At 40.2% G+C, this 26,070-nt stretch overlaps 1 protein-coding gene across 6 annotated transcripts in view; it reads left to right on the top strand.

Annotated features, from left to right (window-relative positions):
* Nucleotides 1–25,689, top strand: part of trim9 (tripartite motif containing 9) — a 45,684-nt gene extending 19,995 nt beyond the window's left edge. The window contains exons 4-11 of one of the 6 annotated variants that reach the window (XM_004540049.6): nucleotides 10,814–10,924; nucleotides 12,062–12,215; nucleotides 12,452–12,597; nucleotides 15,537–15,675; nucleotides 18,060–18,098; nucleotides 19,116–19,365; nucleotides 20,455–20,617; nucleotides 21,296–25,689. In XM_004540049.6, coding sequence (XP_004540106.1) covers nucleotides 10,814–10,924; nucleotides 12,062–12,215; nucleotides 12,452–12,597; nucleotides 15,537–15,675; nucleotides 18,060–18,098; nucleotides 19,116–19,365; nucleotides 20,455–20,617; nucleotides 21,296–21,373 — 1,080 coding nt within the window. In that variant the 3' untranslated portion in view covers nucleotides 21,374–25,689. The other 5 variants (XM_004540047.6, XM_004540046.6, XM_004540050.6 and 2 more) reach the window with 5 other exon arrangements.
* Nucleotides 25,690–26,070: the final 381 nt, after the last annotated feature.

The following is a 26,070-nucleotide window of genomic DNA, read 5'->3' as shown; positions in this document are numbered from 1 at the left end:
TGATGTGACATTCTTGCCTCCTGTAATCTCCTGAAACTGTAAATAAAAAATGACACAATAAACACCACATAGTCATACTCTCCTAAGGATCTGCAATAGAAGAGAATAGGGACACTAAACCCTCACCACTGGCTAAACTACAGTGATTCTCAGAAACTCGGCTATTACAAGTGCCGTCACTGCTGCAGTGTTTTCTTGCCTATAGGAGGCATGATTTTAGTTTGCAGTGGTGTGCGGCACGATGCACATGAAAAATGAACTGTGTCCTCTCAGTGGATGAATTTTCAAAGACGGATGGATCTTAAGGGACACTGGACAGATTCACACCTCCAACACAGATGAATTTTAATGCATGTCAGTGCTGATTTGATCCCGCCTGTCAGCTCGGTGTCTGCATGTGTCGTACGCTGAATCTTAATGTTGGAGAAACACATTTCTCCAACGCAGATGTCAGATTTTTCTCATGCTTTCCGCGCTGATCTCACATGTGAATGTGCTTCTCGGTTACTCAGGGGTACCTCTTCAATCATAGGAGTTTCCCACAGAGTCAGTGATGCAAGAAAACGAAGTTTCGTGCGTTCTCTTATTTCCTATTGTCCCCTGGAGGGCAGCGTAGCTCACTCGTGTAGATACGAGGCACAGCTAAAAGAGGAGAGAAAGGATCATTTGAGATGAAGCTTGTTTTCTTGAGGTCATCTCCAGGAACTGTGTTAACTCTGGCATGGACATTCATCCTGCAGCTGTGGCTGAATGAGACACAATTCTGTCCTGCTACGCTCTTGGTGATGCTGAAGTTTTTGATGTCTGTGCTTATAAATGCTGATAGCTGCATAAAACATGGTGTCCAGTTGAGCAACTAGTGATATAGCCTGAATAATACAGCTTATTTAAGCACACGAGGTTCACAATAAAAGCTGTAAAAAGAGCAGAAAACATTAAATCAATTGAGTCTGATTTTAAAACGAGGCTGCTGCAGATCACTTGGCATCTCCAGCAGAGCTTCCTGCTGCTCTCCTCTGGTCCTGGCTCCTGACAAGGAAGCCTGGTCGCCATGGTGACTGAGGCACGTTGAGCTTGTTGTTTGAAGCTGTGGAGGCGAGAAGTAGTCCTTCATAGCATGAGTCAGGTTCATTTATTCCAGCACATCAGGAGGACTGACCCATGTGTTTGTGTAGAGAAGCAGCAGAGGCAGAAGGTTTGGAGTGGATACAAAAGGAACCCCAGATAGGTCTCCTTTAAGCAGACAGTCTGTAAAGATTATCTTCTAAATGCTGATTCAAACCATCTGTGCACAGCTAAAACACGACATACTAAATGCCATGTTGATGTCTTGTAAAAGAATTATTCAATTGGATGAATTATAATCAAAAAAATTACCTGAGTCACCTTTGAAAACCTGCAATCTGTTATAGGTCTCCAACAGCCTAATATAATTTCCTGTTCGACTCATTCACCCTCGGGTTCCTAGACGCAAAGCCGGACATGAGCAGGGCAGGCTGCAGCCCTCTCTGTAGCCTGAAGGATTGTGTTGCAGGCTTTGGCTATAAACCGCATGCTTAATCTTTTAACCTCAAAAGTTTTCTGACAGATTTTTTTCCCTCCAGGAAGCAATTTTTCACAGTTTCTGTCAGATGGAAAATCACATGGCCTTTAAACTGGCTTAATTGGTAAGCTATCACCATAAGCATTTTATAGTCTTCTTTCTTTTTGTTATTTCTTTTGCTGTAAATACTAAGGACTGAGTGTCCAGCAGTTCTGATGTGTGGTTTCCTTGAGTCGACTGCAGAACAAAGTTTTTGTGGATTCTCAAGCTACCCGAAAAACATGAATGTCAGTGTGTAAAAAAGCTCTGTTCTCCATCAGACTCTGATAGATCAGAGGCTCAAATTTCCAACAAGCACTTTAATGCACCAACAAGAAAAGATCTAAAAAAGTGACTTCACATTTTCAGTAACACTCGGTTCCTTACAGATCTGTTCATAGCTCACATCTTTTCATTAGATATGAAAACATTGTGGTTTAGAGAAAGGCTCTCAGACTGTATATAAAAGATGGATGATGTCACCTATTGGTTTGTTCAATCCTGTTTTGACGCCTCCATTCTAGCATTTGATTGCTTCTATCTTAACGTTTTAGAGAAACAGTGTCAATATTTAAACCAAATTATTGATTCTTAAGTTAGCACACTTGGCAAAGCCTCGGGCCTAGAGTCCTGCCCACAGAGTAATGTGTACTCCCTGGCTAGTTGCAAGTAGTTGAAGGTTGCTTGCAATCACTAGCACAAAACTGGTCCCAGAGATGTATGTGACACAGAAAAAGAGTCTGCTGTGATGGTTGCAGTGGTACGGCACAGCTTTTACTTAGAAGGCAAACTTTCTCCGCTTTCTGTTTCCATTGCACTTTTTCAAGTTTCACTACTGCTCTGAGAGTAGATTGCAAGTGTTTGCACCAAAGTTAGCGTCTTCCATGCAACCTACATGTGACCACAGCAGTCTGCTGGTGACCAAAGTAATCAAAAAGATTTTTTGGGTGCAGCACCCTCTTTGTGAACAATTTTACCCGGCAACGAGAGGTTGCCTCTAGGTCTGTGTGGCTAAAGCCTTAGCAAGGTGCATGAATTGCAGACGCAGATACATGCTAATTAGTAATTTACTAATAAAATGATGGAATTCATGAACCAGTGGGAACTCTATACTTCTGGGATGATGAAGAACTGCAGATCTGGCATTTCCAAGGTGGCTTTGGTTTTCAGCCTTGGAGGTTTTCTTGCAAGTCTTTTCATGGAAAACAAGCTTACCCCCTTGCAACATCAGAGTAACAACACGAGTCACCTCAGTCTTTTGTGTATATTATTGTGTATATTGATCACTTTTCAACTGCGCCACTTGCTATTCTGAGCTAAATGTCTCTTGGCTTTATCATCAGATATAGTGCTCGGGCATGCATCTTTTAACTCCTGGTATGAAAGCCTGGTTTTTCTCAAGATGTCAAACTATTCCTTTGATATAGCTGATGCTTTTAACTGCATACATCTCAGCAAAAATGTTGAATGTAATTAAATTCACTGCGATGGATTTTTTTCTGTAAAGCACATTTCATTTGACGGAAACACGAAAAAAGAAAACATCAGCACGGTCCTCTAATATAATGTGAAGATTGTATTGAATATGATCAAAACGGGGCCCACTTCTTATGCTCTCAATCTCTTTCACTGGATTCTTCAAGGAACAGATTCAGCAGATGAAGGCTGATTAGAGCAACACAAAGTGAATCAGAAACGAAGTCAGTCTGCATCTTCTCCTGCTTCATGCAAAGTTTGTCACTGGTTGCTAGGTCCCCTGTTCACCCAGCTCGGGTTGGTTAATGAGTACAGCGGCTCTGAGGCTATTTTTATTTCCACTTGCTTTCCCCCTTGTTGAACCGACTGTGTTACTCCAGGGGAACCCTCCTTCTCAGGGTCCTTCTCACTTTTAACTAGGCATGGGAGGTATTTTGGACCGAATGGATGCTTAGAGATGTGGTTGGAAGTATAAAGAAAAGCGGAGGCAGATTTCAAATGATTCATTTTCTTATTGTGAATGACAGTTTTCATTGCAGCGAGATAGGCAGCAGAGCCTGTTATTGAAGGTTATTCAGTGTGGGAGGATTACTTGTTAATGTTGAGACTGCTAATGTTGTATAAGGGTCTTACTCGCCACTACAGTTGTATCTTTTCTGTCAGATCCTGACAATCAATAGAGAACTAATCAAGACAAGAAACTCTAGATCTAAAGGCTATTTATGTTCAAGATATATGATCGCTTTTTCTATTAAGAGTTTAATTCAGAGATTCCCAACAAGGGCTGTATCTCAAGGGGTACTTCTGCAGTAGTCTGGAGGTAATCTACAACAAAAGCCAGAATTACCATTTAAGAATTGATTGGAACTGAATAAGTTTGAGTAAAAAGTAATGGCTAGGCAGTAGAAAAAGACACTCAGAAGATTATAATTATAATTATATCAGTGTAAGTAATGAAAAAAATGGTTGTCATAGCTCGTTAAAAGTATGGCTGAACAACTGACATTGTAAGCTATGAACAACCTGTTGAAACCATTTGCTAGTATGGGGGGAAAATGGAATCAGGGTTAGTGTAATAGATGAACAAGCCCTTCAACAGACTGGGGAGATGTCCAGGGTGCATCTCCCCCCTGGCTTTATGGCAGTTGGAAGAGGCTCCAGCCACCCCGCGACCGTAAACCGGATAAGCAAAAGAAAATAGATGGATAATAGATAAACATTTTAAATAGCTAGTTAATATGTATAAAAGTTTGTAGTGGTCGCAGGGACAGAGAAACTAGAAAAGGCAAGTACAACAGGCAAGCCAACTCAGACTGCATACACAGAGAGGGCTAATTAGGAAGGAGACACAGGAGAACATAATCAAGACAAAGAGACAGGAAGTAAAACTCATATTAATGCTCAAGAGACACACCCTATTTGTCTAAAACAGGAAATAATGGAGTCAATAAACACGCACTGAATATGACATGAGGAACACCGCGGAAACTAGGAAAAATAAACCAAATCACAACCGAAAAACTCAAATAACAAAGTCTATTAATACTAAAAGAAAACTAAAAGACTCAAGTGCAATTATATACAGTAAATGAACCAACCAAGAGTAGAGACACAAAAAGAAATCGATCTTGGACTAAAATGTAATTTAAAGAAAAAAAACTCAAACATGAGCCAAAACTAAAAGCAAAAGAACTATGAACCCTAACAGAACCAACAAAACACAAAGAACTCCAGAAACCTCAAAAACCCTGAGGTATGACTAAAGCTTCGATACAACAATACGCTACAGACCCTCAGCCAGTAATACCTGAGAGCATCAAACCATAATGAAGACACAGAAAAAGAAATTCCTGACTCACAACCCTTGTTCTGAGATCCAAGACCATGACAGTTATAGCGCTATAAAAGTGATGAAAATAGTCTTATACTCAAGCTATAACTATGAAACTTAGGCAGTAGTTTTGCTTGAAAATTGTTGAAGGTAGTTGCTTATTATTATTATTCTGAATGCGTGACTGGTTTTCCCGGGTAAACATGTTTGGGTTTTTGTCTGTCGTGTGGACTTCTGCAAAAACAAGAGAAAATAATTGAGATCAGTCAGTAAAGAAAATGCATTTCAAATCTGTTATTTTGACCTATGCATGTATGCATGGGTCGCTTACTGCTGTATTTGCTTCAGTTCTAATAGTAAACGCTAACAGATTCTCACTGACAGCTGATTTTCAGTGGATGTGGCACTTGTCACTTCCTCTTATCGTCACTCCACTGTGCAGCATATCCTCACACACACACCTTAATGTTTAATGTTTCTAATAACAAACTATTTTTCTGTGTGTTCTTTTATATTTGACCCTCATTTAATGATTGTCATACACACCCCTTTTGTCGGTCTACAAATGTTATCCTGTGTCCTGGAAGGGGACAGTTTCAAAGACTGCAGCCACAGTAGCTCACAGACACAAGTGCTGCAGTGGCCTAATAACTACAGCAGATACAAATAGAAAATGGTAGAAGAAGCTTTACCTCCTCAGCAGCTAACAACACAGAGAAACAGTAACTGCTGAAGTAACTACAGAACAGTTATTGCATCTTAAGGCATCTGTGGTTTAGCAGGTAGAGCAGTCATACACCACCCGGAAGGTTAGAGGTTTGATCCCCAGCTCCTTGGGCAAGATAGAGAGTTTCCCGCGATGCATCCATCAGAGTGTGAGTGTGTGGATGTTAGGTTAAAAAAGCAGTTGTATGAATAGGTGAATGAGGTTTGTAGTTTCCAGTGCATTTCCCATGTAAAATGTGTCTTTAGTGTGTTTTTATGAGGTAGTATTTGTGACTCCAGTATGTGCTCATTTATTTAATAAGCACCTGTTCCACTGCAAACACGTTTCTCAGTGTTTCCTACTATGAAGAAATCAAACGTGCTATCAAAACTGCTGTTTGTTTTAGCACTATCACTGTCTTACATTTTCATCATCCCTCGGTTTCCTGTTGTTTTACCATCACTGTGGAGCTTCTGTGACAAAGTGCTTGATCACCCTACCAGCCACATGAGAGGATACAGTTTGTATCCGCTGTGCAGAGACTGTGGCCCACTTAACGCAGCAGACTCTGCCTTCCTCTACCGCTGTCCTGCACTGTGTTTTCTGGCTCTCAATCCACCATCTCTCACTCTCTTTTTCTGTCTCTCAATTAATTTCTCTCATCAAGATGCTAAATTTGCTCCACTGCCGTCCCACCACAAGCTGCTGCAGCCCCTTCATTCTCGGTTAAATTCAGACGAATGAATCTTCCCTGCGCTGATTATCCGGAGATCATCTGGCAGAGCACTATTGCCGGCGGCAGTTTTTATATCTTATTGGGAAGCTGATTTAAAGCAGATTTCAGGGAGGATGGCTAGAATGCTGAGAGAAGCTGTTAGGGAGCATCGAATCTGAGAGAGAAAAGAGGAGGATGACAATAAGGGAAGGATGTAATGAAAGCTGGCAGCACTTCTTTTGCACCTTGAAGAGAGATATTCTTTATACACTGAATTTAAAACATTTCACATGCAGACAAGGGACGGTGAAGTGATTGTTAAGCAGGCAGCGACAGCAGTAAGAAGCCTTTTCCTGGAGCTCTGCCAGGCCACTGCGGGGCTATGGATGTTCCAGCTTGCCACAGCAGGGATGGTTTGGCCTTCAGCCACAGAAATGTAAACCGAACTGTCAGAGGTGAAATGAAATCTTCTCTCACCAGAGAGAGAAACGTTGATTCATTCCAGAGAGTTGTTTGAAAATGATTCAGTGTGTCCTAGTAAATATTAATTCACCAGGCAAGCGGTCAAGCCTGCTTTTTGTTGTCATTTGTATGAATGTCAGAGGTGGAGCCGAATTTTTAAATCTGGTTCATTTAAGTTCACGCCGCCTCAGTAGGAATGGACTAAGGCTTTGTAAGTGCTCGCTCATTTCTAAAGCCCAGCAAAAGGATGAAACGCTGCAGATATTTTTACTAGAATCTGTAATGTCACCTGAGCAGGGCTGACCGATCTCGAGATTTTGCTTAAAAACACAAATCCAAAGATTTTTAGGAGTATCCAGTGAATCGTTGAATAGTTTTTAGAGTAAGCCAAACTAAGGGCATTTTATTTTACTATAATGATGTATGTTCCCTAAAGATGCTTTAATCAATCTGGATAAAACTTGCTATATAAACTGCCTAGGGTACCAGGATTATCAGTATAAAGCTTTTAGGAATTATTATCTTCAGTGATGCTGTTTGTAAAATTGCTAAATGAATTTCCGTGCAGTGCAGTCCATATCTGTAAATAAGTGTTTATCAAACAGTGATGCTGCCAAAAGTGCCTGTAATCGATTACTTTGTATTAATGAATATATAGCTTGCAGAGAAGAACAATAAATACACCTTTTTATTATTATGAACAGCATTTTTTTGACATTTCACTGGCAAAAAGAGTTACATACCGTGATGTAATGGAGATCAAAAGAATAACAGGACAAATTAACATACATGTCTGTGTTTTCATGGATGAGCCAAATATATTATCCACATGGAAGACAAACTCTATTTAAGACATTATAGGCCATTTTAATAAAAATATAAATATACAAAATGAATAACCAATAATTTCAGCGTTTACAAAAGCAGGAGAAAAAACTTGTATCTTGATCCTGTATGCATCATTATAGCCCAACTGAAACGTTTTCATGTCATTTTAACATAATTTATGGACTGGCATATTTGCTTGTCACATATTAAAGATTCCTGATGAAATGGCCCAAATATTTCACTTTAGTCAGTGCATTTAAAAATTAGATTTTCCAAACAAAATGGGAAAATTTTGCTTCCGATTCTTTTTAGTTGATACGGAGCCCTACGGAGCCCCGCAGGGGACATGGGAGAAAAAAAATTAGGACGGACTTTTGCGAGATCTCGCAAAAACAAACTCGGGATCTTGCAAAACAAACTCGGGATCTCGCAAAAGTTTTAGCCGCATTCTTCGGAGGCCGCCAGCTCGAAGCCGACCGGGAGGTCAAGGCACGATGTGCCGGGAAAGCGGTGTTCCTCCCGGCTGTAGTAGGTCTCGACCTCCCGTTAGCTTCGAGATGGTGGGTGTCAGATCTCCGAAAACGTCGGAGCACTTTTGCAAATATGTGATGTCTTGGAAACCGAGCAGATATCTGACGTTTACACAACTACATTCACGCCTCAAAATATCTTAAAAGTTTATTTTGTGACCTAGAAAGAGTAATATTACAACTAAGTAGCTGCCGCCATTGTTGGAATTCAACTTTTGCGAGATCCCGAGTTAGTTTTGCGAGATCTCGCAAAAGTCCGTCTTAATATTTTTTTCTCCCATGTCCCCTGCAGGGCTCCGTAAGTTGATGTGATCGTTGCTACACTCTTTTCAGAGTTGAATTTCATATCATACTGCAAAGCATAGTTTGAGCAGACTCTAAGCAGCTGCTGCAAGCCAGCTCTATAAGGAACAAAGCAACTAAATCATCAGCATACAAATTATTAATAAGGCTCTCCCCCATCATGTATCCTGTATTCTGCTTGTTTAGTGTTTTAGAAAGATCATCCATATAAATTTGACGAGGAAAGGTTGTACTTCTTCCCCACTGGACATGCATAGTTTGATATGAATACTAATAATGCAAGATCCTTATCAGATATGAGGGGGCTTAGTAAATAGTTAACTATGATTAACACGGTCAAAACCTTTGGTCCATCGAAGAAGCACATAAATGCACCACATATACACAGCATATATGCACAAATTAGTGCTTTATTTTTTAAAGCAAATTAATTGTCAATAGTTGTTTTATATTCTCAAAGCCTATCCCCAAAAGATTCTTTCTAATATTTTTGACAGTATGCTACCCAGATAAATTGGGCTGTAGTTTTCTAAGGTGGATATTTGACCAGTTTTGTCCTTGACTAAAGGCACCAATAGAACAGTTAACATGGAGTCAGGTAGGCTGCCATGCAATAACTATCCAGAAAAGTGAGTATGTGAGTAAAAGTGAGATTTGAGTCTGCTGGCAAACTCCTATTCCATCAGGACCACATACTTTGTTTTTGTTCACTGTTGCTGCAAATTTATGCACAAGACTCATGTGTGTGTGTTTCAGTGAAGGAGGGTTAGAAAGTTTGAACCTCTAAATCCGCCCCTTTTGGCTACATCTTCTCACGGTGGCTTTGATTGCACAATCTCTAAATGCTTCATGACATTACTGGGCTTCTGAGACTGTTGCATCAGATGTGTTTCATGTGCGTTCACAATAAGACCCAAATCCGGCACACCAGGGACACAGGTGGGAGGTTGCAAAATATAACCAACTTAAATGAGCTCTCGAAATTAAGGAATAAAGAATTGAAGTCGCTGCAGGGGAGAAAATATGCAACAAAAATCCAGACTGGAAGATAAATGAACGCAGTGAAGTGCCAAGCCTACAGGAGGTGTGCAAGGTCAGGCAGGCATATTTATAAAGAGAGGGAAAGGCACAAGAAAAACAAACGTAACTGAAAACATGTGCAAACAATCAGGCAATCACATGGTGGTGGGAAAAAGCCCAAGACAGGAGGAAATGTGTAGCACATAGACAAATAGTGATATTCATTAATATACACTAAAGACCTAAAACAATACCAGACCATAAAAATTATTTCCATGTGTCTCAACTCTCAGTTAAAATTTGAAAATTACAAAAGAAAGAATTATCATGCCCTGTTTGGGATTTACTCTTCACTGTCTGTCTCCATGATCCCATTCAGAGGGCATCCGTTAAGTCATCTCTCATGTTCTGAATGGATTATCATCCTAAAATGGTGCAGTGTTTAAAACAACCACATACAGTTGGCTTCTTCTGAAATGGTTCCTTAAATAATCACAGTAAAATAAAAACTGATTATATCAGCAAGAGGCAATTTAATTCGCATATAATGAGGTGTAATTCCATTGCAGTCACTGTGCACCTATGGTACAGTATTGCGTATCGGCGTGCACTGACTGCAGTCATCAGTAAATCATCTTCTGTTGGTCGGCAAACGGCTTCAGGAAGGATTTTCCTCTCCATTCAGCCTTGGAGCTGTGGCGGTGAAGTTTCTGTTTCCTAGCAACCCCCTGTCCAGCACTTGTGTTTATTTCACACTGTTGCAAAGAAGCTGCGGACATCAGTCTCGGTAAGAAAGAGGGAATTTCTAGACGACATGTTACTCTGGAAGGGTTTCTGTTCCTGTCCCCTCGATTAGGATTAATGGAGCTAATCCAAATTATATTTTTTGTTAAATCAAACGACTAATACAGGGCAGAAAATCTGAAAACTCTGAATGCATCTCAGAGCCGTGTCATCACTCATAAAGATATTTTAGGGCAACTTTTTCCTCATCCCTGTCTGTGATGTAACTACTGATGACTGTTCAGGCTGCCCGGGTGTGAAAACACAGTGTCACTTTCCTTCCGTTAACGTCAGTTACAGGATCATTTGCTAGTGTCCCGTCAGCCTCTTCTTCCTCCCTCAATCTGTGTCTCAAGAGAAAAAGAGTTACTCAATCAATAACTCTGACGATCCTGCTCCTAATCTTTTGTCTGAACTTCTGGCTTTTTCTCCCCTCTTTCCTTGTTTTCTTTAGGTCTGTCTACATCCATCCTTCTTCTCATTACTTGTCTTTCTTCTAGGGATGACGATTAGCTTGTGATTATGAACTGTAAGTGTATTATACATGTTTTCTCTTCTGTTCTCCCTGTTTTTCCAGGTGGTGCGGGATCAAATCTCCCACTGTACAGTAAAGTTGCGTCAGACCACAGGCCTGATGGAGTACTGTTTGGAAGTCATCAAGGAAAATGACCCCAGTGGTTTCCTGCAGGTAAGATGGCCACAAGACGTCCTTTTTACTTTTACAAGCTACAGCTGAAACAATGAAGTAGAACTGGACGAAAGATTTCTTAAAACAAGGTGGTACAACACCTCCAGCTGACATCAAAAAGTAACTTCTCCGGCTATTACTGGAATTAAACTGTTGGAAAACTGATCCATAATTTCATTAGAAAGACGTAAAATGATGGTTTGCCAAAGAAACCAAATATTTCCAAGCTCTGCTTTTTAGGGGAACAATTTTGCCTTATTAAAATCAAACCTTGCTTGACATCTGTTTAAAGGCAAAAAAAACTTTATGTTTCTTTCTAAAGCTGCCTCTAACTGACGTTTTTGTTCTGATGAGGTGATGAGCAAATGCTGTGTCACACTTGTGACACCAGTCAAGCATTACGTGTTTGGTGACCTTTTTAAATTGATATCTTAATTATTCAGCAAGTGATTTTAACACCATTCAAAATTCTTCATTAGATCATGAATGACAAACTCATTTTACGTCGTGGGCCACGTCTTTGATCTTAAGCGGGTCGAACCAGAGAAACTCCCCTTTCTGTCAGTGTAAAGACATTTAACTATGCATTTAATCCGAAATTCAAAATGCTGATGATAAAGAGAATGAAATAAAAGAAAGAATAAACGTTTCTGTCACTTAGATGTTTATCTATTATTTAATTACTTTAATGTAGTATGAATAGCAAAGGCGAAGATCTTTATCAGGAGGAAAACCTGTAAACCTTTTCATAAGGTTTTCATCTATGGCTCCCTTCGTATGTTCCAAAGCCAGATTGGGGCCAAATTAGAGCCTTTGCCAGGTTGATTCTGGCCCCTGGGCCCTATGTTTGACACCCCTGAATTAGGAGACATATGGGAGAAAACATAGTTTACCTATTATAACTTTTTTTTTTCTTTAAATTTTAATGAGAAACTATCCAAGTTTGAAAACATTTTTTGGAACACAACTAGAAACCTTTTAGACACTTGGTGGAAAAGAAAAATCCCATTATTGCATTTATGGATCATTGCATCTTTATCTGCATTTCTTCATCTGAACGGAGGCTGAAATGTTCTGGCAGGCTTATTATTAATGAGAGATTTAGCGGTAGATTAATCTGTACTGTGTGTCTCACAGATCTCTGATGCTTTGATTCGGAGAGTCCACATGACAGAGAGTCAGTGGGGAAAGGGGACCCTAACCCCCAGGATGACCAGTGACTTTGACCTCACTCTGGACAGTGGACCTCTCCTGCAAACAATCCACCAGCTGGACTTTGTACAGATGAAAGGTACACAGACAGAGAGCCTGATATTTTTTTAAGAACCACTGTTTGCTCTACTTAAATGTGCAAAATTCTATCTAAAACATTTACACTCTTACATTATAAGGCTCTCACTATGTGTCCTTTTATACATATAAAAGTTGTCTTTGCTGTAATGCAGCGTTATATCCACTTGGGGAGTGAGTGTGTGTCTCTTCATACCTCTGTGGGCTGTAATCTGGCCTCGTTTGTCCCCTTCTTAGTCCCAGCTGCTCCCATGCTCCAGCTGGAGGAATGCTGCACTCAGAACAACAGCGCCACATTGTCATGGAAACAGCCACCACTCTCCACCATCACCGTGGAAGGATACATCCTAGAGCTGGACGATGGAAACGGGGGGCCATTCAGGGTAGGTTTCCTTGTGCAGGTACTGTTTTGTCCCTGCAGGCTGGAATTTATCTGTCTGCTTCAGCAGTATTTTTCTTTAAATGAGAACTTTTGTGATATTTACATTTAGATCCCAAAACAAAAAGTGAAAAACAAGACCAGCTAGAGTATAAATCACCTTTATGTGACATGCTTTCCTTCTGTCTGGGCAAAGACTCCTTCATTTGATACCAGGGAGGACACCGGCTCAGCCAGGGGAATGTGGCAGCAGTATTTTGTAGCTGAAATCACTCAAGTTAATGTGTGACAGTCGTACAGAGCACGTCACGTGACGCAGCGTAACAAGGCCCTGAATGACACGGCGTCAGGAGGAAGCATTTGTACCACCGCTAGGATGATCCTGTAGGAAGCGTGATCCGGCATCAAAGCAGTCGCCATACTCTCACAGAGGTTTAGCATGTAATCCATCCTATAAGATACTCCCCACGCTTCTATTCACTGAAGCCCCTGCTTTGTTACGACAGCAACTTATACCTCCTGAGCCATTCCCTGGGTACAATGGCAAAGCATATCTGTGTCTGAATTCTAAACCTCCGTATAGTAGGCCTGTTGATTTTCGCAACAATCAATCTGGGAGGCTTCCTAAAAGTGATATTAACATTCCGGATGCAGCGCCAAGGCAAGAACCTTATTAGTAGCCTACTCGCGGAGTTGGAAACAAATGAGTCATGTTACTTGGTTTGCGGAATAAATGTGGTTTTATTTCAACATAGCCCTGAGGCTCACACTTTGTAAGCAGGCAAGAAAGCAATGTTTAATTAAAAACAGAAGAAGAAGAAGAGAGGGGAAAACAAAATCTTCTTCTTTAGTAGTATGAGTCTCCATTTAAAGAGAGCAAATTAAGAGAGATAAAAGTGCTCCTCATATCTTCCTCTATATATGATCTCCAATATGTAACCTAGGAAAAAAATGTGCGCTGCTTAATTAAAAACAAAAAAAAATCCTCAATAAAAGTCAGTAAAAATTTCCAACTTCAGTATTTCGTTCACCGAATTCCTTCTGTGATTTAGGTGTTGCATTTGTTTAAGCACTATATCACGATATTCCAAGCAAATGATATTTCCGATGATAGGTGATGAAGTTATTTGGGGCTGCCCCTTTATAAATATTTGTCATGAACCAGCTCGAGGTTCAGACAGTTAATGGCATTTAACAGAATATATATTTACTTAAATTAAACGGAAATATGGAGTGACTAAATCTTAAAAAGAAGAATAATTTAACCCAGAACCCAAGCGAAAAAAACAACAAATGTTGAATATGAACACAAACACATAAAGAGGTGATAAAGCAGTCAGAGTGGGGAGGGGTAATGATGGCCTGCTCTTGCTTGCAGACATGTCTGGGCTTGTGTTGTTGATATATCATTGATGTTGTCGCAGGACGCTGATACCATTTAAAAGTTTATACCAATGTTAACATGGACAGTGTGATATGGCGCAGCCATTCTCTTTACTATTACAGCTTTTGGATAACGAGATCAGACCCAAAAAATGTTTCTCACAGTTCTTTTTTTCTGTTCTTGGCCCTGTATGATGTCATTGGGAGCATGTTTCCTAATATGGCTATCCTGGGCACAACACTCTAGCTGTGAGCAGAGAAGCCCCACCCACTTTCAAACCCTCTGTTTCAGACAGAGGCTGATGCCCAGATATAACATCAATAATGACTTTTTAAACTGTGAATCATGCAGAGCTGGGACATATGGAGTCGGAAATTAGTGTAATAGGTCTCCTTTAATAAAAAGAACACAAGCCAATAAAAAGCAGCCTGCAAATCCCCGAAGGCCAACCGCACACACACACACATACATAAACATCTCATCTTCGATATTCTAGTCTGCACTTTCTGTCAGCATCCTCTCATTACTCCAAAAAAAGAAGCACTATGTCCATTATATTCATTATAGCAGCTGGTGCAGCATAATTAAAGTATTTCGCACACCCCCGGCAGCAGTAACTAGAGCTTTTAACTCAAAAAATATTGGACTTTTTCATCCCTGCTGTGCAGAGATCCCTTGCAGATTCTGACTGTGAAGCTGTTGCTTTGCTCAGTGGTTTGTAAGGAGACTAGAAATGGATAGCAGCTATTTCTTAACGTATCCGGTTTTGTTTTGTTTTTCAAACTTATGAAAAGCAGACACTTACGTCCTAAATGCAGACTGTAAGCTAAAAGCAGCTGGTCGTAGTCGTTCACCCTTCAAGTTCTTTTCGTGTTCTGTAATTGTCTGTTTCTTAATTACAAGTGTGGAGTAACATGGTGAGCATTCGCATCCAATCTGCCAACTGATTCACAAACTGTATCTGCTAACTGCTAATTGGTAGAGAGCCATTGCCAAATTGTATTACAGCCTGGAGACTTTTTGTGTTAGCGTGTGATCGTCAACACAAACGCACCAAGACGAGAGTCGTGGCGAATGTGATGATTTGGTTTGGGGTTTGTGTGTGTGTGTGTGTGTGTGTGTGTGTGTGTGTGTGTGTGTGTGTGTGTGTGTGTGTGTGTGTGTGTGTGTGTGTGTGTTTAAATATTAATTTGCCATCTGGTCTGTGCGTCTCTATAATATAAACTAAAATCCTTGTATTGCTGTACCTGCATCTGATGCAGCACTATGCCAAAAAATTCTGAGGGAAGTTTTCTCTTCCTCCTTTATTCTCTGATTCACTGAGTCACACCTACGCAGCTCCACGCTGAGCCTGGCGAGTTGTGTCCCCATGTCTATTTATACTCAAGTGTGGGCTGCCGTGCCCACGTTCAGTTGTACAAGCTCGCATTCTCTCTTATTACCCTCTCCACCAAATTCAAATGGGACACTCCTCCAGAAGAAATGGACTCTCTTTGGTGTCATAGTTACGCACTTGATGCATCTGCCAGCATAACAGGAAGCACTGTGTGTCTTTACAGGAAGTGTACGTGGGGACGGAGACCATCTGCACAGTGGACGGGCTCCACTTCAACAGCACGTACAAGTCCAGGGTGAAGGCCTTCAATGCCAGCGGAGTCGGCCAGTACAGCAAGACACTGATCATGCAGACCTCTGAGAGTACGTTGAGCCTCATCTCCTTCTTCCTCTTGTTTTCACTGTAAATTTAAATCACTGTGAATCTAGAAAGAGCAAAGACTCAAGTATGAATTGGTGTTTTGTTTTTTTAAGAGCGCTACCTCACTGACAGTTTTGAGCAAAAAGAGAATCAAAATTCAGCCATCGTTTATTTTATATTTGCTACTGAGCAAGCAAGCTTTCAGAACACTGTGCTTTTTAAAATAGAGCTACATGTTGGGTTGCTCAGGCCAGCGCTGATATTAGTTAATTATCAGTGGCAGTGTATTGTATAGGTCAGACGAGAAATAACGAGAAATTGCAACGTCTCCATTTAAACAGTGAGAACAGAGAACATTGGCAATTAGGTTTTTATCATACACAATAAATAAAGATGGTCAAACCATCAGCACGTCCTTGCACAGTGGGACACTGCAGCGCTGCCATATTTTATTGGTGATTTTAATTTCCAACCAGGTTGGGTGCACCACTGGTCGAGCAGCCTCTGGCTACAAATGCTCAGATACTCAGATACTTTTGCTTCACTTCCATTAAGATTTCGCCGTTTCCCTTTTATTTTTAGTCTGCCATTACCACACTGTAAAATGTCCTGCTCAGTTTGTAGATTGATCTTTAAAATAAACACCAAGATTGCTTGCTAGGCAAAATATCATTATCAAATCAATGTCATAAATATCCATGTTGCAGGTAACGGGCTCGTATGCTGCCAGCTCAAAACAAGCTATACCAGCAGGTGGCAAGAGCAAAGAAACAAAGCGAGGAAAGCAAATGGAGCTGGGCAGGCGTGCAAAGGTGTATGTAAGGCAGTAACAGGCAGGAGCCAAAAGCCAGTCGGTATATCTACAAGGGGAGCTAATTAGGGGCATAATGAGCAGATGTGTGTTGGCAGTTAAAGAGGTGAGAAGCACGGCTGACAGAAAGAATACTGCTGATGTTCTTAATGATATAAGAACTGGTAGCTCCCATGACAAGTGGGGGAAATGAATGAGAGGAGGTTTATATTACAGCATTATAACATTTTTTTAAAAGGCACACAGTTAGCTTTTTTATCCCAAGATGGAAAGCTGGAAATTATGATGCTCTACAAACCACCAAGATTTATTCTTAGAGGCAAATATTTTCAGCATTTTTAACACCCACGTGTTTGTCTTCATGTTTTTGTTCCTCAGGTGCAGCTGACATCTTCCCAAATATGCCGACACTTTTCTTGCATGATCTTATCCTGTTGGCTGTATTTCCATTGATATTATTATAAGCTGAAATGTTACAGTGAATTATTTTCAAAGTGTTTTATATGAACATAAAAAAGGGTAGTTACCACTGTGGTTGTAGTTAATGTAACGTCATGCAATGAAGAAGATCTGCGTGCTGGCAAACAGCTGGCAGGTGTTTCTAACAACATTTGTAATATAATCTAATGGCTTACTTACTTTTTTTTTACTGATTATCACAGTTCAGTTACATTTCTTTCTACATTTGGGAGTTTACACCAGAGAAATCTTGATTTAACTCCAGAGAATCTAAAGAAATCATAACCTGCTGCTGCTTGGTTAAACCCTTATATTTTCATTATTATGCTGTATTTACATTATATTATATATTAAGTCTGCAGAGAAAATCTTCTTTCTTTGATGTTCTTCAGACTGACACAAGGCTTTTTGAGTTAGTTAGTTTCATAGGGATTTGAAAGATCCGGAAAAAAGCCTCTGTTGTTTTATATTTCACGCAGTACAATAAATGATCACATTAATTAAAGGCTTCCAAAACACAAGATTTTCATCCAGTGGGCAGCAGCAGGATGTGAATTCTGTTCGAAGGTGTGTTTTGCGCCTTTTAGCCCAAGGGCCTCGAGGAGCAGCTGGATTGTGTATAATCCACCCATGTACCGGCTTTCCCATTAGTTAAATGGTAATCTGCATAGATGGGGAAGCTTGTCATCCATCAGTGGACCTGAAAGGCCCAGACAGCCTCCCTACCTGACACAGAAAGCACTCAGCAGCTGTTGGAGGCGTACAAAGTGATCTAACCACGCAGACGTTTTCAGTGTTGTTGCACCCTTCTTCCAGATCAGATTGTCCTTTTCTTATTTTTCTTATTCAGAACAATTGCTTTGTTTTCATTGTTCCTTCGTTGTTCCTTCTAAGTCTGCAGTGGTTTGTTTCTAGGAGCTCTTTTGTTTTCATTTTGGGGCTCTCCTCTGGTCTTATGTCCAATGAGCTGAACCAGGATCCCTGATCAAATCTGCTTTTTACCCTCTCCACCGCCCTTCCCACCCCTCTGCTTCACTGCTTCGCTTTGCTCTCCTCCTCTTCCTCTTTTCTTTTCCTTTTTTTCTTCTTCACTCCCCCCACCATTTCACATTTTAGCTGGACTCCCTCCATGTGATATTCAGTCTATAGGCACAGGTATGGATGACTCTCCTTGCACACTGTTTCTGCTCTGATCCCCTTCAGGCCATTGCTTGTTTCATCAATGAGGTCTTCACACTCAACCCAGCAGGTGGGCAGTTTGCTCCTCTGTGGGCTGCACTTATTAAACGTGCAATACAAGCCTACAATAAATGTCTTTGCTTTATTTCCTTCGGGAAATAAAGCAGTGTAATGGAACGTCGCTGCACATGGTGACACCAGTAAAAGCAGGTCCACTGGAGCCCAGCAAAAGCCCGCCTGTTTACCTTCCTGCATAGAGATCTTTTACTGTGTCTTTCAGCTGTGAGTCAAGCAGTATTGCAAAATTATCATTAGCATGTGGTTTAAGAAGTTTAAAAGCAATGTGTTGTAATAGAGAAAAGGAGCAGTTCACCTAAAGACAATACAAATTTAACTTATGTAGACCAACACAGCAGAGTCTGCTCTGATAGTGGAGGTTATCAGATGGCTCAAGCAAGCTTGAGTTCACAGTCTAAATGAACATCCACACAGAGTCTTTTACCTTTCACCTTTCACGTTTCTTTTCTTGTTTGGGTGAACTGACCTCTTACTATAATAACTATTAGAAGTTTCTAGTTATGTATTTTAAAGTTAAGTTTTATTTTATTAACAATTTCCTTACCCATAATTATCAAACTAATCTGCTTTTCCATGCAGGAACCGGTTAAGATTTGCAGACTGTTTGACACAAGTTTGATTATCTAAAAGTGGTTAAGCTTATTAAGTTATAGATTAAGTTATGTAGTATAAGTATATAGTTTCGGTATTATTATTCGTGTTTGATCATAACAATGATAGTAAGTCTTCTTCTTGTCTTTCATGTTATTACTGTTCCCTCCATTCAGATATTTTTACAGTGTAACTTCACCTCATCTAACCTTTACCTTCTGGTTTTATGTGGTGTTTGTAAAATCATGATCATTGCCTCTCATCTCGCAGTCACTGATATTATTAACACTAAAAACCTAATGGTACGCATTTCCCTTTGTGCAGTAGCTTGGTTCACCTTTGACCCGGCGTCCGCTCACCCTGACATCATCTTCTCCAACGACAACCTGACGGTGACGTGCAACAGCTATGATGACCGAGTGGTCTTGGGGAACACTGCTTTCTCTCGAGGTGTTCATTACTGGGAAATGACCGTTGACCGCTATGACAACCACCCTGACCCAGCCTTCGGCATCGCTCGGAGTGACGTCCTGAAGGATGTGATGCTAGGGAAGGATGACAAAGCCTGGGCCATGTATGTGGACAATAACCGCTCCTGGTTCATGCACAACAACTCGCACACCAATAGGTAATAAAGAAAGTGACAAGTGATTGTCCATGTACTAATGCAGATGTAATTTCTTCGATCACAAATGGAAGTCTTCTGCTTTTACATGTACAGTATAATAGTGTTTAGAAAAGGGACACCAGTTTTACTTATTAAGCTTGTTGCAGAGGCCTGGGTTTAAATCTGCCCCAAGCTTCCCTGTCAATTCTCAACTGTCCTGTCATAACACAGGATAAAAGGCCACTAAGTAAAATAAAGTTTACTTCTAGCATAAGATTACTGTAGGTGCAGGAAAATGCTTCACTTAAAAAAAGATTCCCTTTTGCAAGATGCTGGAAACATTGTCCAGAGATTCTGGACAATATTGGCATGATAGCGTCACACTGTGTCTGCAGATTTGTCTTAAAGATGATCTATTGGATTGAGATCTGGTGACTCTGAAGACTGTTTAAGTATGGTGAACTCTTCGCCATGTTCAGATTGAGATGATTTGACGTTCTATGTTAACTTGCCAGAAGCAGCCATCATTAGATGGGTATACTTTGGCCATAAAAGGATGTACATGGGCTCTAACGATACTTGCGTAGGCTGTGCCATTTAATTGATGCTCAGTTTGTACTTTGGGGCCTAAAGTGTGCCAACTAAACACACCAAACACCAACATAATACAACCAGACTGACCAAACCACGATTTCATGTTGTTTAAGCCAAATTTTGATCCTAGCAACCGAAATGTCTGTCTGTCATCTGTAAATGAATGTTTAAGTAGCTTTTAAATGTGGTCAATGTGATCATGGTGTAGTTACTTTTATTATTAGTAGTAGTAGTAGTAGTAGTAGTGTTACAGGCTACATGATAAATATGAGCACTGATAATATGATTAACAGGCTGGAAAGAATCCAGACTCTAAAGTGACAAAGACTTAAAATAAGTCACTGCTAGATTTTAATTTTTTTTTACCATGTTTTGATGGAAAATCTAAGCTCAGGACTGGAGGGTTACCGTGGTAAATTAATAACACGGTTATCCTTTGTTTTTTTTCCTGTGCCCACACAGGACAGACGGTGGCATCACTAAAGGAGCTACAATAGGAGTGCTGCTGGACTTTACACGTGGGATTCTCATCTTCCTCGTGAACGATGAGCAGCAGGGCCCAGTGGCATTCGAAGGCTTGGAGGGCGCTTACTACCCCGCTATCAGCCTCAACCGAAACGTCCAGGTAGAAAATTTCAGTCCATGCATGCACCAAAGTAACTGCAATCATCTGTTTCCAACTGAATTTACTCTCTAACCTTAAACTTCAGTTCATACCGAGGCATAAAGGCGAAAAGTAAAGTAAAAATGGATATATTTTTTACATCCAAATACTGCAGACTAAATAATGAACCGACTCTGCACGGTATTGCAGAAAACAAGTTTATAGTTTTCATTTCGATTTTAATTTCTTCTTTCAGTCTTAAATTTGTTCTCATGCTGGGGAAGTGCTGAGCCGCTCTGGGGGATGATGTTTAATTTGCTAATTCTGTCTTTTGCCGGAGCGCCGCAACAAACAGAAAGTGAGGATTCTGCTTGTGAATTAATAAAGCATCACATGAGTTCAGTTATTATTCATTACAACTATCTAACTTTTACAAATATGTCCTCGGGAGATTAAATCTTAACAGAGAAAAAGCTTCAAAGAGTCAACATCAGTGAGAAGCTTTGAATTTCTTTTTTGCTCCCAGTCAGTTTTCTCATTTGTAGTGCTGTATCCAGGAAGCAAAATGCCTCCCAAAGGGAAGAAAAATAGTCTTCAGGCTTTGAGGGAGTAGTTCCACAGCTCCCCCTGGAGGAGGAAAAATATATTGAATCGATTTAGTTTAGTAACCCATGTGTGTGTAAATGTGTTTTTCTTTAGGTCACACTGCACACTGGTCTACCCATCCCTGACTTCTACACTCCTGGGGAGGCTGATCCAACTGGCTCAGTGTGCTGAAAACTCAACACCATCCGATTTAAGGAAACCTCCCCAGCTTTCCCGAGGTTCCTCCTGCCAGTCAGAAACTCTTTAATACCCTCGCCAACTCCTTCTTCCCTTCTTCTTCTCTTTTGTTCCTGACCAACTGACCCCAAGCAATCTGGAAGAGGTCCCATCCAGCGCTGAGCCATGCCTTTATCATGCCTAAACCCCGGACTCGTGGTCCATCCTTGGGACACTGTCCGTATGGAGGGTGCTTTGCTGTCTGTACCCTGTATTTTGATATTATGATGTGTTCCAGTTGGTTGAAGAAGAAAATTTCCCAGCTGATGGACTTGGAATGTTTTTAGAAAAGTGTTTATAATGTGGGCTTCAATTAATAGTTTGACATTTTGGGGAAATACACTCATTTGTTTTGCTTTTGTTTTTCCAAGACTTAGATTTGGATTATGGAGCCCATCTTAACATAGCTCATCATAAAGACTGAAAACAACAGGGAGGAAGCTAGCGTGGGCGCCAACTTTCAACCTTTTTTAAAATATTTTGATTTAAATATACACATTTAAATAGAGTGTGGCTGCCCATTTCCCCTTTTTCCTGTCTTTATGCAAAGCTAAACTAAGGCACATCTGGCTGTAGCTTCATATTTAGTGGATAGCCAAGAAAGTGGTGTTGTTTTGTAAATGAGTTTATAAGAAAAAAAAGAGCCCCCATCATACCATCCACATACACTTCAATATATCCTATTTTTCATGCTCATCCCTCTCTTTTCTTTTTCAAAAACATGTCTTTTCCTCCTCATGAACACACTTACAGGGAGGGAGAATGAGAGGTCATGTGTATGAAAGCGTGTGAGGATTGGTTGAGATGGGTCAGCAGCCGTAACGATCCAAGGACGAGAGCAATAGCCTGACTCTCAGCCGTGTCACTGTCATATCCTCGTTCGTATAAATGAAACGCTTTTCTTAGTGGCTTAGCTTGTGTGAACCTTCTGTATCGTTTGTATAAAGAAAAAGGAAAAATTACAGTATCAGCCTGAGATACTCCTGGAAGCGAGGCCTTCATGCACCCTTTCTCTGCAGTGCAGCTCTCAAAACAGGAAAGAGGGGGTTTTGGATTAATATATCATATAGAAGTGAGTTTGAATAAGGTGCTACAGCAGCTCGCTTAGTTCTGGCTTTTTTAAATGTAGGTGATTGAGTACTGGTAGTTTTTTATTATTGTTATTGAAATGATCTATTACAAAGAGGTGTATAGCTAAATAAGTTATTGATGTTCAGAGTTTTTCAACGAAAGTTCTTCATGTTTCCTTCAGTTGATACATAGCTGTTACAGAAAGAAATGAAACATTTTGTCGTCTTGAAAATGTACTTCAGAGTTTGTTTTCGTGCTGAGGAAGCTTCTCAGTTGAATTTCATTAGAGAGCAACAGGAGAGGAAAGCAGACGCTGGGCTGTTTTTGTGGCATCACATCTGGCTTCCTCAGTGGGCCACAATGTCAGACCAGCAGTTTGATTTATTTAAGATTAAGCCATGCTAAGTGCTAATGTTACCATGACATTATGACAAAGAAAATGCCAACATGCTGTGTTTAGCAGGGATAATGTTTACTTTGTTTAGCTCAAAAGTGTGAACACTTGCTAACAAGCTCTAAAAAAGCACACAAGGTTGAGGTGAGTGACATTAGTTTGCATTTTTTTAGTCAAAAAGTTATATTAGCACCAAATTGTATTAGAAGCTAGCTACAATTACTAATACATTAAATCATGATTAGTTTCAACTGGTTTAGGGGCCCCTGGGGAAAAAAACAGATGTGCATACTCTCTGATTCCCTCAAAATATGAACCCTGCTGCCTCCAAGTTCTCTTAAATTATGGTTAAATTAAATATTAGTTTGTTTTGGAAAGTGCATACCATGATGTACTGTACTATTCAAAACTCTTGAGCCACCCCTGTATTTCTTTACATTTTCCTTCCAATTAACCAGATATTTAAAGCAATAGTTCTCCAGACTTTCTCAAGGCTTTGCTGCTTTTTCACTCATTTTCAGTTGAGCCCTTGTACTTGACCATTTTGAGAAAAATGTTTTTTGTTTGTTAAGCTTCTCAACACTGACCTATCACTAAAACATTTAAAAGACATCTAACTTAAGTGATGAAACAATACTGTGTCTACACAAAGAACCACTTTTAGGCAATTTGTTACTAGTTGCCTGTCACAAAGCGCATCATTTGTTCCAATTTTTTAGTTAAATCTATGAAATATCTTAAACATAACACAGTTTGGCAGATGAAAAATAGTATTTTTGCACCAGGAAGTTGTTTCCCAAAGAGCTATTAGCTGAAAATGTGACATATCTTGGTATGATGTGCAGTGTGTCCTTAAAGCATTTAAGGAAATTGGAAAAAGGGAGATCAAAAGACGAAATGGGAGGCCTAAAAAACTCTCTACAGCAGATACCAACAGATTTTGATCTAACATGCAATACCATCTGGAAAGCATCTGACTAGCAACAGATCAGTCGCACATCATCAGGAAAATTATCGGTCATGGACTGAACTCCCCAGAGTCCAAACCAAGCAAGATATAAAGAAAAGAGGGGTAGCTCAAGACTAGATTTTTACACTGAGCCCCTCAACAACATAGGACTGGATTGATGGCAGATAACCCACCTTAGTCGGTACTGTATTTCTAACGATGAGGGGCAAGACACTTGAAAGTTCAAACAGTTCAGTAACGCTACAAATTTTTTCTTCCGCAAAGTTCATTGGACACCATAACCTTCAGGATGATGAGATTCTGCTCAGAGCTCCTATGTTAGTCTGATTTAATTTTCGGTCAGTGTGCCTGATAACTCACACCAGAAGGTAAATCAACCTGAGAGGAACATGAATGTATCTGAGCTACCGAATTCAACCAACTGCAAGACGCTGCCAGTCAATGCTCAAGTCAAAATGTAGAATGATCCATTTGAAGGAACTGCTGCCCCTTCAGGTTGCTTGTAAAGTTTCCTGGAGCATCGTAGCCCTGAGACATACATCATACACAGAAGGTGCTATCCTGTTTTTGAGCTTCATGGGGGTGCCTTTTCCCCCTCTTCAGTACCCAAAAGATTTATGAAACTTTGCTAAGAACTAGATTCGTTGCTTCAGCAGAGTCATCTGTAACATCCGCGATGCCTGAATTCACCTGCTGCTACATATTTTTATATCGTGAAAGGGCAAAATGAAACAGTGATTATGTTTGCACCTAATACAACAGCAGCATTGGGGAGAAAAATCACAGTCAGGTTTGATTTTTTTGCTCCTTTCCTGTCCCGTGTAATTACAGTGATTGTAATTCATGTGGCACTGCTAAAATGGCTGCACAAAGAAAATATAACGTACAGTATGACAGAGTACGTGCATTTATACTGACTGCAGCAAGCTGCACAGCCTTCGTTCCAAGGCTGAATTCAAGCTTTGATTTATGCAACATTTAACTGGCTGCTTTTCAAGGTAAGCCCTTTGTTCAGCCATAATTATGATAGCGGAAAATAACGCATTCAGCAGTGGGTCACTGAGCGACGAGAGCTTCTTTTCAATCATACGCAGACAAGTGCAGCCATTATCAAAGCATTACACAACCTCAGAATCCAGGACATGTGAACAATGTGGCTTTAACTCAGCAAAATAGTTCATCGGAGACATTTTCCATATGTCTAATGTGAGATTGCGCACACTTGTGTAATATTCTGTGAGAATATTTAAACTTCTTTGATTTAAAAAGATGACCTGAATCTGTGTTTCTGAACTGAACACTTGGGGTGCTGACATTCAAAAGTGTGTGATTGTAACACTTATTGTTTCTAAACCAGCCATATATACTTATACAACATTAAATAGATTAACACGGGGATGATTTAAGTCTACTGTAAAGCCTCGCCAAATATGGAAACTATTTCTTAAAAGGACTGCACTCAGTCGCTGGGCGACACTGGGTGTTATATCTCCAAATGTACATACATACAGTCTATGTGTGTGCGTGTGCGCCTGTGAATATGTGTGTGTATTACCTTCATTATGACCTCATTTCAACTCCAAAGTGATTTCTTTTTTTGCCCCATTTGATCCGAAGTGGAATGTCATCGCTTATTATTATTTCCGGTGAACCTGAAATATCTCTGTGGAGAATTTTATCAATGTATTACTATGATTTTATCAAAGTATAATTACTATGATTGTTCCGGTGTCTATCATTACCATATTACTGCTATTATTCTGATGATTTGAAGTATAATATGAGCCTCTGTGTTTTCTGTATGTGTGAATATTCAATAAATAGGTGTGAACAATGTGTTATTGTTATTTGTAGTCGATATGAGAACCTAAATGAAGGATTCGGGAGGCATGCAAGACAGATTCAGTGCAGGCTGAAAAGGCTGGATGGAAGATGTGCACATCAGGAAAGCAAAAAGACAACAAAAGGAACAGCAGCGAGTGGATTAAGATATGTTGGGTAAATGGGTAGTTAAAGAGGCTGAGATGTGGAGTTGCAGAGAAATGAGTAACAGGAGCCAATAAGGATGGGGCAGACAATTACAGATGAGAGGAGAAAAGACAAAGACAGGAAGTAAAACCAACCAAGAGATGAGTCTACCCAAATAAAATCACTAACCTTGTCAGTTAATCAGACATAGGGTTTTAATTTGAAGCATCATTGTTATGTATAATTTTT

The sequence above is a fragment of the Maylandia zebra genome, linkage group LG19, assembly GCF_041146795.1.
Source record: "Maylandia zebra isolate NMK-2024a linkage group LG19, Mzebra_GT3a, whole genome shotgun sequence".
In the NCBI taxonomy this organism is placed as follows: domain Eukaryota; kingdom Metazoa; phylum Chordata; class Actinopteri; order Cichliformes; family Cichlidae; genus Maylandia; species Maylandia zebra.
Note: the sequence above shows the minus strand (reverse complement) of the source record. Positions and strands in the feature narration are given on the sequence as shown.